At 46.0% G+C, this 14576-nt stretch overlaps 1 protein-coding gene across 1 annotated transcript in view; it reads right to left on the bottom strand.

Annotated features, from left to right (window-relative positions):
- Nucleotides 1-14576, bottom strand: part of MED17 (mediator complex subunit 17) — a 95909-nt gene that overhangs the window by 56417 nt on the left and 24916 nt on the right. Inside the window, exons 4-6 of the mRNA XM_078656966.1 lie at nucleotides 8873-9009; nucleotides 8703-8787; nucleotides 5049-5201 (exon numbers count right to left, since the gene is read on the bottom strand). Of these exons, the coding sequence (XP_078513092.1) occupies nucleotides 5049-5201; nucleotides 8703-8787; nucleotides 8873-9009 (375 nt within the window). The remainder of the gene's footprint in view (nucleotides 1-5048; nucleotides 5202-8702; nucleotides 8788-8872; nucleotides 9010-14576) is intronic.

Raw genomic sequence — 14576 nt, 5'->3', positions numbered from 1 at the left:
TGGGGTGAATGTATGACATTGTTCTACATTCTGGCCATCAACTGTGTTTTTTGCAATTTTCATCCCAAGTGGGCTGGGTATGCTCAGACGTGAGTCCCAGGCTCTCCACACCACTGGAGTCAAGCTATCCAGGCTGATGAAGGCTGATAGCCAGAAACCGGTCCTTGGATGCTTGATTCCGGTCTGGGAAAGACATGGCTTGGTAGTTCGGACTGGACTGTTCCCATGAGGCACAGGGTCAGAGCTGATTTGCATATAGCCAGTGTCTAACCCAGGGTGGTGTGGAGTGCAAACAAACGATGGATTTAGGCCCAGATCCTTGTACTGGGGTGAATGTATGACATTGTTCTACATTCTGTCCATCAACTGTGTTTTTTGCAGAATAAAGCACACTTTGAAAGAGGAAAAAACAAGGAGAAATAAAGATATTTCTCCTAGTTATGCCTCCCCTGGGGCAGCGCAAGATTTTGACGCATTCCCAGGAGCCTGTAGATGGGGGATCATAACAGAATTAGAGTGATGTGATTGCTTCTTGTCACCGGCACACTACTTTTCAGCTCATGGGCTTTGCTTTGACATATCAGTGCATTCTGGGGTTGTAGTCATTGTTGATTTCAAATGAGCCAATTGGACAAAAACACCTGATAACAATGACATGTAAAAAGCAAAATGTATGAATGGAAAAGAGGTGTCCCGGTAACATGGAATCTGCTCATCTTAAACAGGGTCCTAGAGAGACCGAGGAGCTAAACCTGCATCTATTAGAAGTTTATATACCTGCACGAGCCTTTAGGAACTTTAAGTCCTGTTGCTAAGTCTGGAGATAGGGTGCCTGCCGGGTTTGGAACAGAGAACGTGCTGCAGGAATTTGAAGACAGTGAATTAGGGTACAGAACTTGTACAACAAAGCTGCTTTTCTGGTGCTTATACTCACTGCTGAGCTATGTTGTAGGCCTCAGCCCTGCAGAGCTCAGATTAACAACCTCTATGCATACGTTTCTGATTGAGCATCTATAATCACACCAATGATGTCATACTTGTTGAGTATACTAAAGAGGAGGGTGTGTTCATACGTGTTTAGCCTCTCTGCCTGTCATTTCTACTTTATTGACATTGTTTTGATCGCACTGCGATGAAAGGGGTCTGGCGAGCAAGGACTGAGTGGGGAACATGCTGCCCTGCGCCATGCCCACCTGCCAGGGCTTCTCCCTCTCTGCCTACCCGAGCATGTTGAATGAAGCCCTGTACTGGGGGAGGCAGAAAGAGAGGCAGTCAGTTGCAGGTCCACTCTGAAGTCCGTCCCAACAATCTCGTCCAGCAGCAGCACTCAGCAACAGAGGGCCAAATGCTGTCCATGGTGATGGAATGCACACAATGGACAGAGGCAGCAACAGCAAGAGGTCGAAGGTTGAGGCATATTTTCGCAATGAAAAAGTAGGTACTCTAACATCATCCAATGAGAGGCTCAGGTAGGGTACATGCATTCACGAATGGATGAGTGTGAGAGCAGCATAGACGACGTAGGAAAAGTACAGCTGCCAAGCCACATGCATGTATTTTTGAAAAGTTATGTTCACCACCACTGCTGTGTGAAAGAAATGTATAGCACTGGCCCTGTGAAATATGTGCCGGTGCTCACCGGAAAAAAACAGCACAAATTAGGCACTGGCTGAAATAAAGCTGGTTTTGGCTTTAAAGGTTGGGAGTCTCCTGCCCAAATCAGACATATTGACAACATGTATGAATTTTAAGTGCCCGCAGTGAGCCTGGCATGGGTGGTGCCGCCAACTGCCCTGACTTCTGAGCAGGGCACTACACATTCCCGTATTTATCTGGGGGGGTCACAGCCCCCAAACACCACCCCCTGAAGTTAAGCCCCTGCCGGCTGTACTGGTCACCCAAGAGCTGAGGGAGCTGCTGACGGGCTAAATCATTTGATGCCACAGTGAAGAAATCTCGCCATCAGCGCGTGGCACGTGGCCGGCCCTCTGACGGCACGAGTGCGAGCTGTAGTGGGACTGCGCTGACAGAAGCAGCCCCCGGCGACGTGCTCGTGTTACCCTCAGTTCTGTCAACTCTTCATGGGAGGGAACTCTGCTGCCTTGCAGGTGAGTGGTGCGGGCGGCGGAAGGGACAGGTAACAGGCATGTGTGTAACATTGTAGGTCACGTGGAGAAGCAGGTCAGACAGGGCCAAGGAGGGGCCGGAAGCAGGTCATAGTGGGCCAAGGAGGGACCGAAAGCAGGCCTTTCAAAGGCTGTACTGGGTGGCCGAAGGAAGCAATGGGAATAAACTAGAAGATCTACAAACTTTAAACAAAAAAGCTTCTGTACATTTTTAAGTCCCGTTTTGTTCGTGCTTGTATTGCGCCCAAATGATTCTTCATAGGGCTGCCAAGTAGCAGTAGCTAAACTTAACCTTTCTACGTTTGGTTTTATTGGGGAAGGTGCAGAATGCAGTTTACTTAAGTAATAAGATTGCTTTTGATTAAAAAAGTCTAAATAACTGACCCAATTCGATGATGTATTACCCGGAACGATATAGAATTCCTGTCAGACTCCAGTGGAATCCAACTTCATTTGGGAGCTGGTTTTCTCGGGCTGGTATATTTTACAAAAACATACAATTTTGAAGAGAGCTCTAGGGCTGATCTACTAGCAAGGAAAGGCTTGTGAAGGTGGCATAATAAAGTTTCGCAAACCCTGTTGATCACATTTCCGTGGCTCTAAAATGTACACTTACTTTTTTCTGAAACTTTGGTGCAGCTTAGACAAATGGGGTCAAAAGTATTAGAGATTTTAAAAAGTGTGTTTCTCCTTATTTTATGGTCTAAACAACTCAGGAATTGTCTATACTGCTGCTGATTCTGACACTGTAATAAATATCCTATAATATAGTGGTAACTGGCTCCTGTGTAGCACAGAGCTGCCCGAATCGGACATATTGACAACATGTATGAATTTTAAGTGCCCGCAAGTGAGCCTGGCATGGGTGGTGCCGCCAACCGCCCTGGCTTCTGAGCAGGGCACTACACATTGAAAAAAAATAACATTAAAAAGGCAGCAGATAAGAAATTAGGCATTTTCCGTTTGTTAAACTAAATGCACCAGGTATTTTATTCCCCCCACTTACTTGATGTTTGTGGAGTTCGGCTTCAAAGGCAGTCCAGGCTCCTCATGCAGGCCCCGGTTCAGTGAAAGGGTAGAGCTGTAAAGGAGGGGTCGGGTTTCTCTGAGCAGGCACCGAGAGTAATTTACAGGAGAAGCTGGTGGGGCTGAGTCAGCTTTTCAGTGGCTGACTGGTGAGCAGATTTATAGAAAGTCACGAAGTCCCCCAGGTGGCGTCCGTCATTCTGCTCGACACCTATGAATCATTGTCACAGGTCACAGTGGGGGCTGGCAGCGTTGTGAGGTGTGAATCACGGGCGCACAGTAGCCGCAGGGCCATCAGAGTAGCCGTTTTCGCACTATGCTACACCGATGGCCCTTTCAGTCTCACTTCGCAGGCCCATTAGACACAGCGGAGAAGGGGAGGAGGTCGCGCACACTGCAGAGGCCTTCCTCAATATTCACGCTGCACCACTCATGCGGGGAAAAAAGGTGTACTTTTAAAGTATGGCTCTTCCTACAGTCCCGGTACGCTCTTTCAAAACTAAGAAGCAGGGGAACGGACTAACATATTTTTTAGAAGTAGGGGCACGCCGTGCCCTTCCGTTCCCGCCCACTTCTTACACTGAAAAGGTGGGACATGCACCCGCCTTTGGCAAATTACGTGCTTTCATTTTTGAAAGCCACACGCAAAGGCCAATAGAATGTGACAACCGCATGCACAAGCTTTCAGAAAGCTTTCAGAATGTCTGGAGTGATTCCAAGAGGCCCTCTCCTATAGGTACCCCCCAGGGTCCGGGCCAGGGGCGGAAGGAGGGCCCGTTACAGGCCCCCAAGTCACTTTCTGCCTGCCTTTTCATGGCAGGGTAAACGCCATAAAACGACTGGCAGAAAAAGACATTGAAATCTCTACGGCGGTGCATGAGCAGGCCACTGTTATAGGGATTGCAGTCTCTCGGATTGTCCGACAGTCTCCTTGAGCCCGTCGGATGCGTGGCGGGCGGTCTCTCGCCTGCCCTGCATTCACCCGCCATCATAAATCGGCGGGCGATCCTGCAGGGTCCGATGCCTGTGGGACCACCACTGAAGGCGGCTGTCGCAACACCATCGTAATGAGGCCCTTTGTTCCACATGACTTCAGAATTTTTTTTTCCACAAAAGTTAAGTCAAAGATGGGAGTTGGGGGGGAGGGGTGCGGGGGGGACGACTATTTTTACTGGGAGCACTCTCTCCTCCCAATCAGCAAAAATTCAAGATTAATGTTAAGTACGGTCGTTGTGATTCATATATGTAATGCTTTTGATTATTTATAATAATTGTTCTCGGTACATTTGAATATTTATATTATTACACTTTTTGTCTTCTCTTTCATTCTCGCTTTCTTTTTTTTTTTACTCTTCTCTCCTTTATCCTTTACAGTAAAACTACAAAATGCAATTCACAATGTGGTACTTGTTTGTTAAGCTTTTCTCCATTGGTCTGTAGCTTCCAAATGTATTTTTGTAATGGTTTTAATTAATTAGAAACAATAAACTTTTTACTTACTTACATTGGTCTGTAGTCCTTTAAATACAATATGGCGTTCTTTTCAATGCTTCAAATGCTTTGAATTTCTCCGCATTGTTATGTTTTACTACACTTTTATCTGATATTAGACAGGTTCTGTTAACTTGCACCTTTTTGATGTAATTATTACAATAAAGCTTAAACTTAAAAAAAATGTTAAGTACTGTATGGTAACATTTTGTGCATATTCGTCAAACATGTTTACATGTACAAACAAGTGATTTCCTTATAACTGGAGATGTTGATGCCTATTGTTACGTATTACAACACACGCATGAATGAAATTAAGTCATTAATGGGAATTAAAACACTTTTTATGCTATTGGTATACATGTACAGACACTGACATCCATACAACGGAAATATTATTCTTACCTGGAAAAGGCTGCGAGATGATCTGATTCTTCACAACAATGTGAGGGATTTGAGATTTAATCTGGACAGCTTCCCGAGAGAGCTGTGCAAAGATCTCCTTACAAAGGAGGACATTTTGAGCTGCTTCCAGCTTTGTCTGCCAGTGAGGAGCTCCTGAAAACACAAGGATTGAGTATTGTCATGGACACTAATCCATTTTTCATCACTTAACTTGTTGCAGATTGGTGTTATCTTTACAAGCAAAAATCAAGCCAACCAAGTGTAATGTCATTCAGCAAATGCACCACCACAAGAACAACACACACAATAGATTTCATAAAGTTACGGTCCGGTTGAATATGGTACAGAATTTTGTAGCTGCACAAGAGACTGTGAATGGAACGGTCCTAGTTAAACTTAATGTTTTTTCTTTCACAGCCAGAAACTCTGAATAAAAACTAGAAGTATGCAGACTGTCGAGTTTCATAGTAGTAAAGTGGTTCCATGACAAGTCAAGCGAAAGTCACCAGATCGTTTTTCACACTCTAATCATACTACAGATGAAGAGGAGACCAACGGAAAGCACATGAGAAATACAAGCAAGTCTAAAAACTAGAAGAGTAAACATGATATCAAAAATTAGACGCTGATGTTCAGCAATTGATAATGAATATACTTAAATTGTAGATTTCCTCTTTCAAGGCAGACTTCAAGCTTCATTTATCTTCCTTGTCGTAAGTCCCATAGTTCTCCCCCCATTGTACAGTCATCTGAGAGATTTTAAATACTCGCACTGGTATGGCAGCACACACCAGGTATTCGAAATGAATGGAACAGCTGCACAGAATCCCCCAGGATAGGACACCCAGCGAGGAGATAAACAGTGTGGGTTTAAATGTGGAGCCAGATTAAGAACCCAGAGTTCTCAGACTGAGCCGAAACGTCTCAGTGCGTTCATCCTTCACCGTCGGAGAACTCTCCTCCTGGTCGGTAGTCACTGCTCTGGGGTGTACTGCAGCAGCCAGCAGTTAGCACTTGCACCACGATATCCCACCTGTACTACTGTCAATCCACTGGATTCGGGCACTTTTCAGACACACTCAAAGCTGGAGGTCCACATATTTTAGTCTAGTCAGTTGAGAATCCTGTAGCTTGAGGATCTCATCGGTCCAGCAGCTACGCAGTGCCCCTTCTTTTTCCAGGTTTACTCTATTCTTTGGTGGGCTCTTTCCCTTCCTCACATTGTTTATTCAGATGATTCCTCCTCACCTGTAAAGGTGTTTGCTGCCCCTTCCAGGGGCCTCATCAGTGGCACAGCTATCACCCACTTTTCTTAGGATCTGGAAATTTTGAGGTACAAAAAGAAATCAAATTCCTCAATCCTGGGGTGCAACACCTTCTTCTTTCAACTTCCTACATAACATTATGTTTAAACCTTTTGCGATGCAGCATGCTGACATTTTCAGTGCTGAAACCCCAGAACAGGACAAATGCACCTTAATCCTGAACTTCACTTTCCTCAGCCCACCCATTCGATAACTTAATTCATGTTTAGTTTGAAAAATACTTTACAATACTATATTTGCAAAGCTCATCAGTTCTCATTTCAGTAACAAATAAGCAGTAAAGCACCCAAGTACAGATAACAGAAAGGACAAAGTACCTCATAAAGCAATACTTCAACAGAAAACAATTCTAAATAATGTTTAGGGTTACATAAAAATACATCCATATTCGTATCTTTTCACCAACAACTCACAATAGAATATTGTTAGCAAATCTTAAAAGTAGAAGCTCCAGACAGTGGACTTATGCCAGTTTGCTGGCTCTTGATCATTTGACATGACCATGTGAGCTACACTGATTAGCTGTTAAGGGGGAGGAGGGTTGGTGGTGCCCTGGTAAATTGGCAGGTTTTTTTATGTAGCCGTTATATATGTGATGAGATGACTGTTGTGTTTCCTTGTTAAAACCAAATAAAATACCAATGGAAAAAACATCCTACTCCTCTAACTTAATGTTAGATACAGACAATAATTTACAGGAGACCTTTGTCAGGAAACTTATGAACTTAACATATTGCTTTTGTCCTACCTTTACCTTTATTTATTTAAGATGACCATCAGATGGCATCCAAATTTGCAGTGGTTTAAGATTTCATTTTTAGTAAATCAGAGAAAAAACACATTGGATTCCCAGGTCAAATGGTAAAGGCATATTCAAAATCCAATCAAGAGCCTTCGAGCTCCACAAGCTGGTTATCTAAAAACAAAAACCAGTCCAATATACAACAAAACGCCTCGGTTAAAAGTCTTAGAATTTTCACTTGGTCCCAATAGCCGAATCACTCAACATACACGTTTTAGTCACATAAAAGAGTATACTAGGTACACGTTTATGGTCTAAATATTATGGCAATGCTCGATTGTATAAGCTATAAATAAAAATAAGCATGTGGGTGCCATACAGAGACAGCTGTATGCACTCAGCAAAGATAAGTGGGAGACAATAGAATGCTACAGCCTACATATCATGGGTTCAAACGCGGATATTAATTTGGCAGCATTTAATCCCAAAGTGTGCCACCACTGTTAAGACCTCAGTGGTCAGTGATGTGTAAGGTTTTCAGATTATGAAGGTGAAACTTGTGCTTGCGGAGAATGGATTACAGAGGCGTACCCCCTGGTCATGCAACTCCAACCGGCAGCTGCGATCATGTGGCGAGGTCTGGCACAGGAGGGAGCAGGACAGCCCAAGAGTTGTGTTTGAGCCATCAAAGGTGGACAATTTTGCCTCCTTTTAAGTACAACTCGTGCCCAACCACGACTGAGGCTCAGCCAACATCGCCTCACCTAGAGAATGCCCAGATTTCAGTTATGGGGAGAACCTTACACAGCTTTGCTGCATTTCAATAAAGGTTTGGCTGGCTGCAAGGGGGAGGTAAACGAGGAAAGAAATGATCAGTTCTACTGTTGGCATGCCTGATCTCAGTTATCATTTCACCCAGGAAGACACCAAAAGCTGCACGGTATGCTTAGGCCATTCACAAAGAAGCCGGGTACCCTGAGCAGATAGATGTAGTTGCATTTATATAGAACTTACTACACCTGACTAGGCGTCAAAGCGTTTTTTCGGCAAGTAGCCAGCTACTCCGGAACCCAAAAAGGATTAGTGGTGAATTAGTATATGGAGATATGAAATTAATTTGTGATGTAGGCATGTTAGTCTGTTATTTGGATTGAAAGGGATAGTGGAGAGATAGAAGAGAGAAGGCTTTGCATTTATATAGCGCTTAATGAGGTGTTCAAGGGCTTTTCAGCAGGTAACACACTATTTCCGGAACCCAAACAGGATTAGTGGGGGGTTAGTATGGGGGAATATGAAATTAATTTGAGTGGTGTACATGTTAGTCTGTTATTTGGATTGAAAAGTTATAGCAGAGGGATAGAACAGATGGACTTTTGCGATTGATAATTTCTTGTGGATTGCTGAAAGATAAATGACAAACCAGTTATTCTCCAGCGGTGTGCAGAAACAAAAGTCAGAGAAACGAAAGACCAAAAGGGAGTGTCAAGGTGACAGGAGTGACACGGGTACCATTTAACTGCAATGAACTGCACTTTGTATACCTTGAGAAGCAAATAAAAACATTATGTAAGCAAAGCATAATTCAACCTGGTTTGGATTTCGGAAGCGGCCGTTTGAAGAGGTTTATAGTTCCAAGATCACCAATGTCAGGAGATTGCTTCTGGATTGAAACCTGCAGACCGATACAGAGAGAACAATTACATTTGAACAGATAAAATATGCATAAAGACATGTGCAGACTATACTCTTAGACAAACCTTTAAGTAAGCAGATCCCTCCAAGTCACTGGGTATTTGGACATCTAAGGGACAGTAATCATCCGGAATCTTTTTATCCCAATCGAGGTCTGTATTTTTTATCACTTCAAATGTGCCGTGGTGAGGGAAGAGTGATCCTGGGCATAAAAGAGAGATACTCGATTTGTTAATTATTTGAAATGGTCAAGTCATTTTTACAGATTCACTTCTGCAACAGTAAGGCCACTGTTGCGGGACAATGTTGTTGACAGCGTGTTCAATGTACTGTGCAAGTCCGTCTCTACATCAGAAGTTCACCATAATGGCCAGCTGTGTTGTGAAGGCTAAAGTCCAAGTTTGATGTGTTTTTACTACATATCTAGTTTTTTAAATGTTTGCTTTTTTTCCTCACTGTTATTTTTTTGATATGTCTGTCCCTTTCTCCGGATATGGAGAACGATATATCTACATGTTGGAAAATAATGTAACAAAAATGTGACAACGTTTAATAGTATGTATGTGGGTACCTGTCAGTTGGGTCAGTATCACAGAGTTTAAAACTCTCTGAAAATGGCTATAACAAGTGTTGAAAGTGAGAAAAAGTACTGTAATCTACTCTAAGGGAGCAATCTTGCAAGAAACGACTTTCAAAATTGCTCCTTGCAGAGGTCTAACCCAAATTTTGAATCACAGGTTGGACCTCGGGCCATTTATTCCATTTTTTGCGGCAAAATCTCGACTGCCAATATCCCAGGACAATGTCAGTCTCCAGCTGTACCCTTTCCAGGATCTCCCATAATTGGGACATTTTGGAGGTATGCACGAAGTTCATCTGCTCATTATGGTTTAAGGATGTTTTTCTAACAGTAACATGACATGTGCATGCTTCTGCGATCCCGATTCATGAATTTGATCGATGTGGAACAGAGTATTGACACAAAACGTTACTCTAGGAAGAAGCTAATCCAAACACTCATTGATCTCAATGAAGGGGTGGGGAATTCCTGAAACGTACCCTCAGCAAATTTAGATTGGATTTTAAGGCCCACAGGGCCCGGCACAGCGATGCTGATAGCTTGTGTTGGAACTAAGGGAAGGGAAGATAGAACCAAGGGCTCTATTATGTATAGGGCGCACCTTCCCGTTTTGCACCTTGGCGCACATTAAAACAAGGGCACCGGGCGCAAACAGAGAAAGTGGACCCTAGTACATAAAATGCGCTGCCCCAGGGCAGCCGCAAACTCGTGCGGACTTGGGGCACCGCATTCAAGTGAAATACAGAGAGGCTTTAAAGCAGCCGCTTCGTGTTTCTCTCTGCAGGTGGCAATCCGCCTGCACTTTTAAAGGGGATTAGAGATCCCCTCGCGGGCAGGTGCAGTAGACCCACCGGCAAAGGGATGTCTGGGCAGTCCATAGGACTCCTTTCCACTCTCCAGAGGGCTGCTATGAGGGGGGCACACTATCAGTGCACCCCCTGACAGCTTCATTGCCTCTGCGTCTGTAATACGGTATGAGCGCGGAAGCAAAGGTATTTCCTCATTTGCATGGGGCAACCTCCCTAATCAAATGAGGAAATGCCCTCTGATGATAGCGCTGGTGATTTATGGATGCCAGCGCTATCAGTATTACAGAAGGGACCACACAAGCGCCTGCGGCACCTTCTGTAATACCAAAGTGCCCCGGGGCGTGCAAAGCCTGTCCAAACGTCCTAGTCGCACTTTGTGTACTATGGCCCTAAATATTTTACAAAGAATTTCCTGGACCTTATTAATACAATGTCTTGCATACAGATCATTAGTGGAATGCTTCTTGGCTGCTTCTGGTTGAAGCATCAGATCTACCAGATCCAAGAGAAACCCTTTAGAGGCGTTGGCTTACTTATCAATTCTGCTGCAAAACTAAGCCTTTTTGACTGGAAGGGCCCAGCTTTGTTTTGTATTTCTTGTCGGTTCTCCTCACATAAGCAACAGAACAGGTTTTCTTAGTGTAACAGGGTCGGGGCGGGAGGTCTTGAGGACTGGTGGACCCCAGACCCTAACTCCCCTCCTTCCCCGCAGACTGACTCTCCGAGGGCAGAATGGGATGAACAGGACGATGTATATGATCCCGGTGCCTTTAACTGGGCGTATGACGACCAAGACGAGACTCCGCCCCCTGCTGACGTCGGAGGCTCCAGATTGGTGAAAAGGCAGGAAGTCCTGTATGCGAGGTGTGACATCAACCCGGAGGTTGGAGAAGGAAGCGGAGAAGAGGAACCGAAGGAAAAGCGAGGAGAAGACGGAGAGGACGGGAGAAACTAGAGTGGTGGAGAGCCAGGAGGCCAACGACCCCGTTAACCGCCGTGCCACACTCCCGAGGGAGGAGTGTGTCTTTCTCAGGTACGGCGGCGTTGGGCAGCCTGGGTGGGGAAAAAGAGCGCCCCTTTGTAAATATTGTAAATACCCCTGTGTGTGACTTTCCCGTGTTCGTTCCCATACCCTTCCCCCTACCTTACCCCCTTCCCACGTTTCCTCATGCCGCTCCTCCTCCCTGAGCACGAGCACGTTCTTCCTGTATAAACACGGGTGCTCCCTCACAACCACTTGGTCCCTAATCGAGTAAGCCGGTATCAGACAGCGAACTAACGGCTTCCCTCTGTTGGTCTCTTTTCCCTTACGGTCCGGAGACGGCGTACCCGAGGGAGGAGAAGAAACCCGCCAGGAACTACTTCGGCCAGACGAAACCGTCACCACGGACAGACTGGATTTTGCAAGAGAGAGACTCACCTTTCGAACCCGTCGAACTTTAAAAATAAAACCCAGTTTGAAGAAACTCTCTGGTATTCAGCCTGTTACTATTACCGCGCCCATCTCCTCCTCCCCTCCCACGCCCACAATGGTGTCAGAAATGGGATCCGCCCCTTCTTTGCAGGACACAGCAATGGAGCAGGTGATACAGCACCTGATAGAGGGGCAACAGAAGCTGGAGTGGGCCATCAGCCAGCAGATCTCGACCGCCGATGCCGATCGGGACATGTTCAAGAACACTATCGCCGCCCAGATGGAGGGCCTACAAAAAGTAGTGCAGAGCCCCGGAGCTCCTATGCCCACCGAAAGAAGAAGTATTGGACCACATCCCTCTGGTATATCGCTGCAAAAATACATTCCTGGTGAAGACCCCGATGCCTTCCTCACCAACTTTGAAAGGGCGGCCAGGGCCTGCGGGTGGCCGGAGGAGAAGTGGCCCTTCTTCCTAGCCCCCCTCTTGTCAGGAGAAGCCCAAGCGGCATACCAAGTTGCCAACCATGCGGGAACGACCCCCTATCCGACAATCAAGGCTGTGATGCTAGACCATTTGGGGCTAGACGCCGAAGCCTATAGAATCAGGTTCAGGAAAGGAAAGGGGATTGCTGGGGAAAATCCTAAGACTCTGTACCTGAGACTGAAAATGGCCGCCGACAAATGGTTGAGGCCAGAGAGCCGAAGTAAAGATGAAATAATGTCCAGCATCTACCTGGAACAATTCATGGAGGCCCTACCCTACGGCACCCAGCGATGGCTAAGGCAGCATTCAGGCATAACAGCCTAACAAGCCATTGAGATGGCCTCCAATTACAACCGAGCAATGCCACGAACATTCCCTTGGGAAACCGACAAGGGAACCAAAGCAGCCCCAGGGGTAACGAAACAAGAAAAGAAGAGCATGCGGTCCCTGAAACCATGAGGACTCGACCGACTAGATACGAGATAACCGCCACAAGGGGACCACAGTGTTTTGAGTGTGGGGAGTGGGGCCACATCGCCCAACTGGGCCCCCGAAAGAGAACAACCGAAGAACCTATGGAGGTCGGCTATATTCCAAAAGCCGTGATGTATACGGCGGAGATGGGACCATCCTTTTACGTAAGGGTTTATGTAAACAGTAAATGTGTGAAAGCCCTTTTGGACTCTGGATGTAGACAGTCGGTGATACAGAAAAGACTCGTCCTTCCTTCCCAGTTAGGTCCCAACGTCTTGGTGTACATCAGATGAGAAAACACGGAGACGTGAAACCCTACCCAGTAGCCCACCTCACCCTACGACTTCTAGGCAGGGAACCATGTTCAGTAAAAGTGGGAGTAGTGGAATCCCTACCCGAGGACCTGATAATAGGGGTAGACAACCCTGATTTCCTTACCCTTTTCAGGAGAGAGATGAAAGGACAACCCCTGGGAGCCTATTTAACATCAGAACCCTGGGAGTTAGATCGGGGATTCAAGTTTGCGCAGGCCAATGACCCAACCCTTATGAACGCCTGGGAAGCAACCCATATTGCACAGACAACACCACCCCAAGGGTATCCCAGGATCAAGATCGAAAATAACCTGTTGTATAGGGAAGGGAAGGCAGGCGAACCCCCACAACTAGTCGTTCCAAAAGACTTCAGGGACCAAATACTTTTCTATGCCCACACTCACCTTCCAGCAGGGCATAGCAGTGCAGAGAAGACCCTTCAAAGCATTTTAAGACTCTTCTTCTGGCCCGGTATATACAAGGAAGCGGAGACCTACTGTAAACATTGTGAGGTCTGCCAAAACAGGAATATGAGAAGACTACCAGCGGTGCCCCTCCAGCCTTTACCCATCATAGGCAACCCATTTGAAAGGGTAGGAATGGACCTTATTGGTCCTCTTCCCTGGACAACCAGGGGATATACCTACGCCTTAGTCATAGTAGACTATAACACCAGATTCCCTGAAGCCTTTGCCCTCAGTGCCCCGACTACCAAGAATGTGGCAGAATAACTGGTCGAGTTGTTCTCTAGGGTGGGATTCCCTAGGGAGATCCTCACGGATCAGGGGACTCCCTTTGTCTCCAAAATGATGGCAGAAGTATGTAAAATGCTAGATCTTCGGCACATACGTACGTCGGCCTAACATCCCCAGACGGATGGACTGGTCGAAAGATACAACCGTACGCTTAAAACCACACTCAAGAAGATGTTAACCGCAGAAAATAAAAACTGGGACAAGTTGTTGCCCTTAGCCCTTTATGTTTTGCAGGCGCAAGTACAGAGCAGCCTAGGGTTCTCTCCTTTTGAACTCCTGTATGGGCGACAGCCCAGATCGCTCTCGGAAATTACCAAGGAAGCTTGGGAAAGGGAAGAGGCGGCCGATCAAAGATCCCTATTGGAGTATACCAAACAATTAAAATGCAGGTTAGGTAAACTGAGAGATCTAGCCTACTCCAACCTGGAGAGAACCCAGGACAAACAGAAACAATACTATGACAAGGGTAAGAAATGGAGGACATTGAACAAGGGTGACTGGGCCTTGGTACTTCTACCCTCTTCATCACAAAAGTTCAGAAGTGAGTGGAAGGGGCCTTACAAGATCATGGAGACCATAGGCAAAACGACCTACCGAGTACAGGTCACTCCCACCCGGCAGCAGACCTTCCACATCAATCTATTGAAGAAATGGATAGGTCCCCCACCTAAAACAACCAACCTAGTGTTGCCTTCATGAGACGAAGGCACTACTTTAGATCAACTTCCCATTAACCCAGAGCTGACGGCGACCGAGCAAAGCGACCTCATGCAAAGGCTGCAACGGTTTTCCCATATGTTCTCGGATACTCCAGGTTGCACCCACTTAGCAGAACACTGCATAGAGACAGAAAAGGGCAAGGTGGTTAAGCAGAGGGCATACCGTATTCCAGCTGCCAAGAGAGCAGATGTTAAGAGAGGAGTCAGGGACATGCTTAAG

Source organism: Lissotriton helveticus, chromosome 8 (genome assembly GCF_964261635.1).
Source record: "Lissotriton helveticus chromosome 8, aLisHel1.1, whole genome shotgun sequence".
NCBI classification, from domain to species: domain Eukaryota; kingdom Metazoa; phylum Chordata; class Amphibia; order Caudata; family Salamandridae; genus Lissotriton; species Lissotriton helveticus.
Note: the sequence above shows the minus strand (reverse complement) of the source record. Positions and strands in the feature narration are given on the sequence as shown.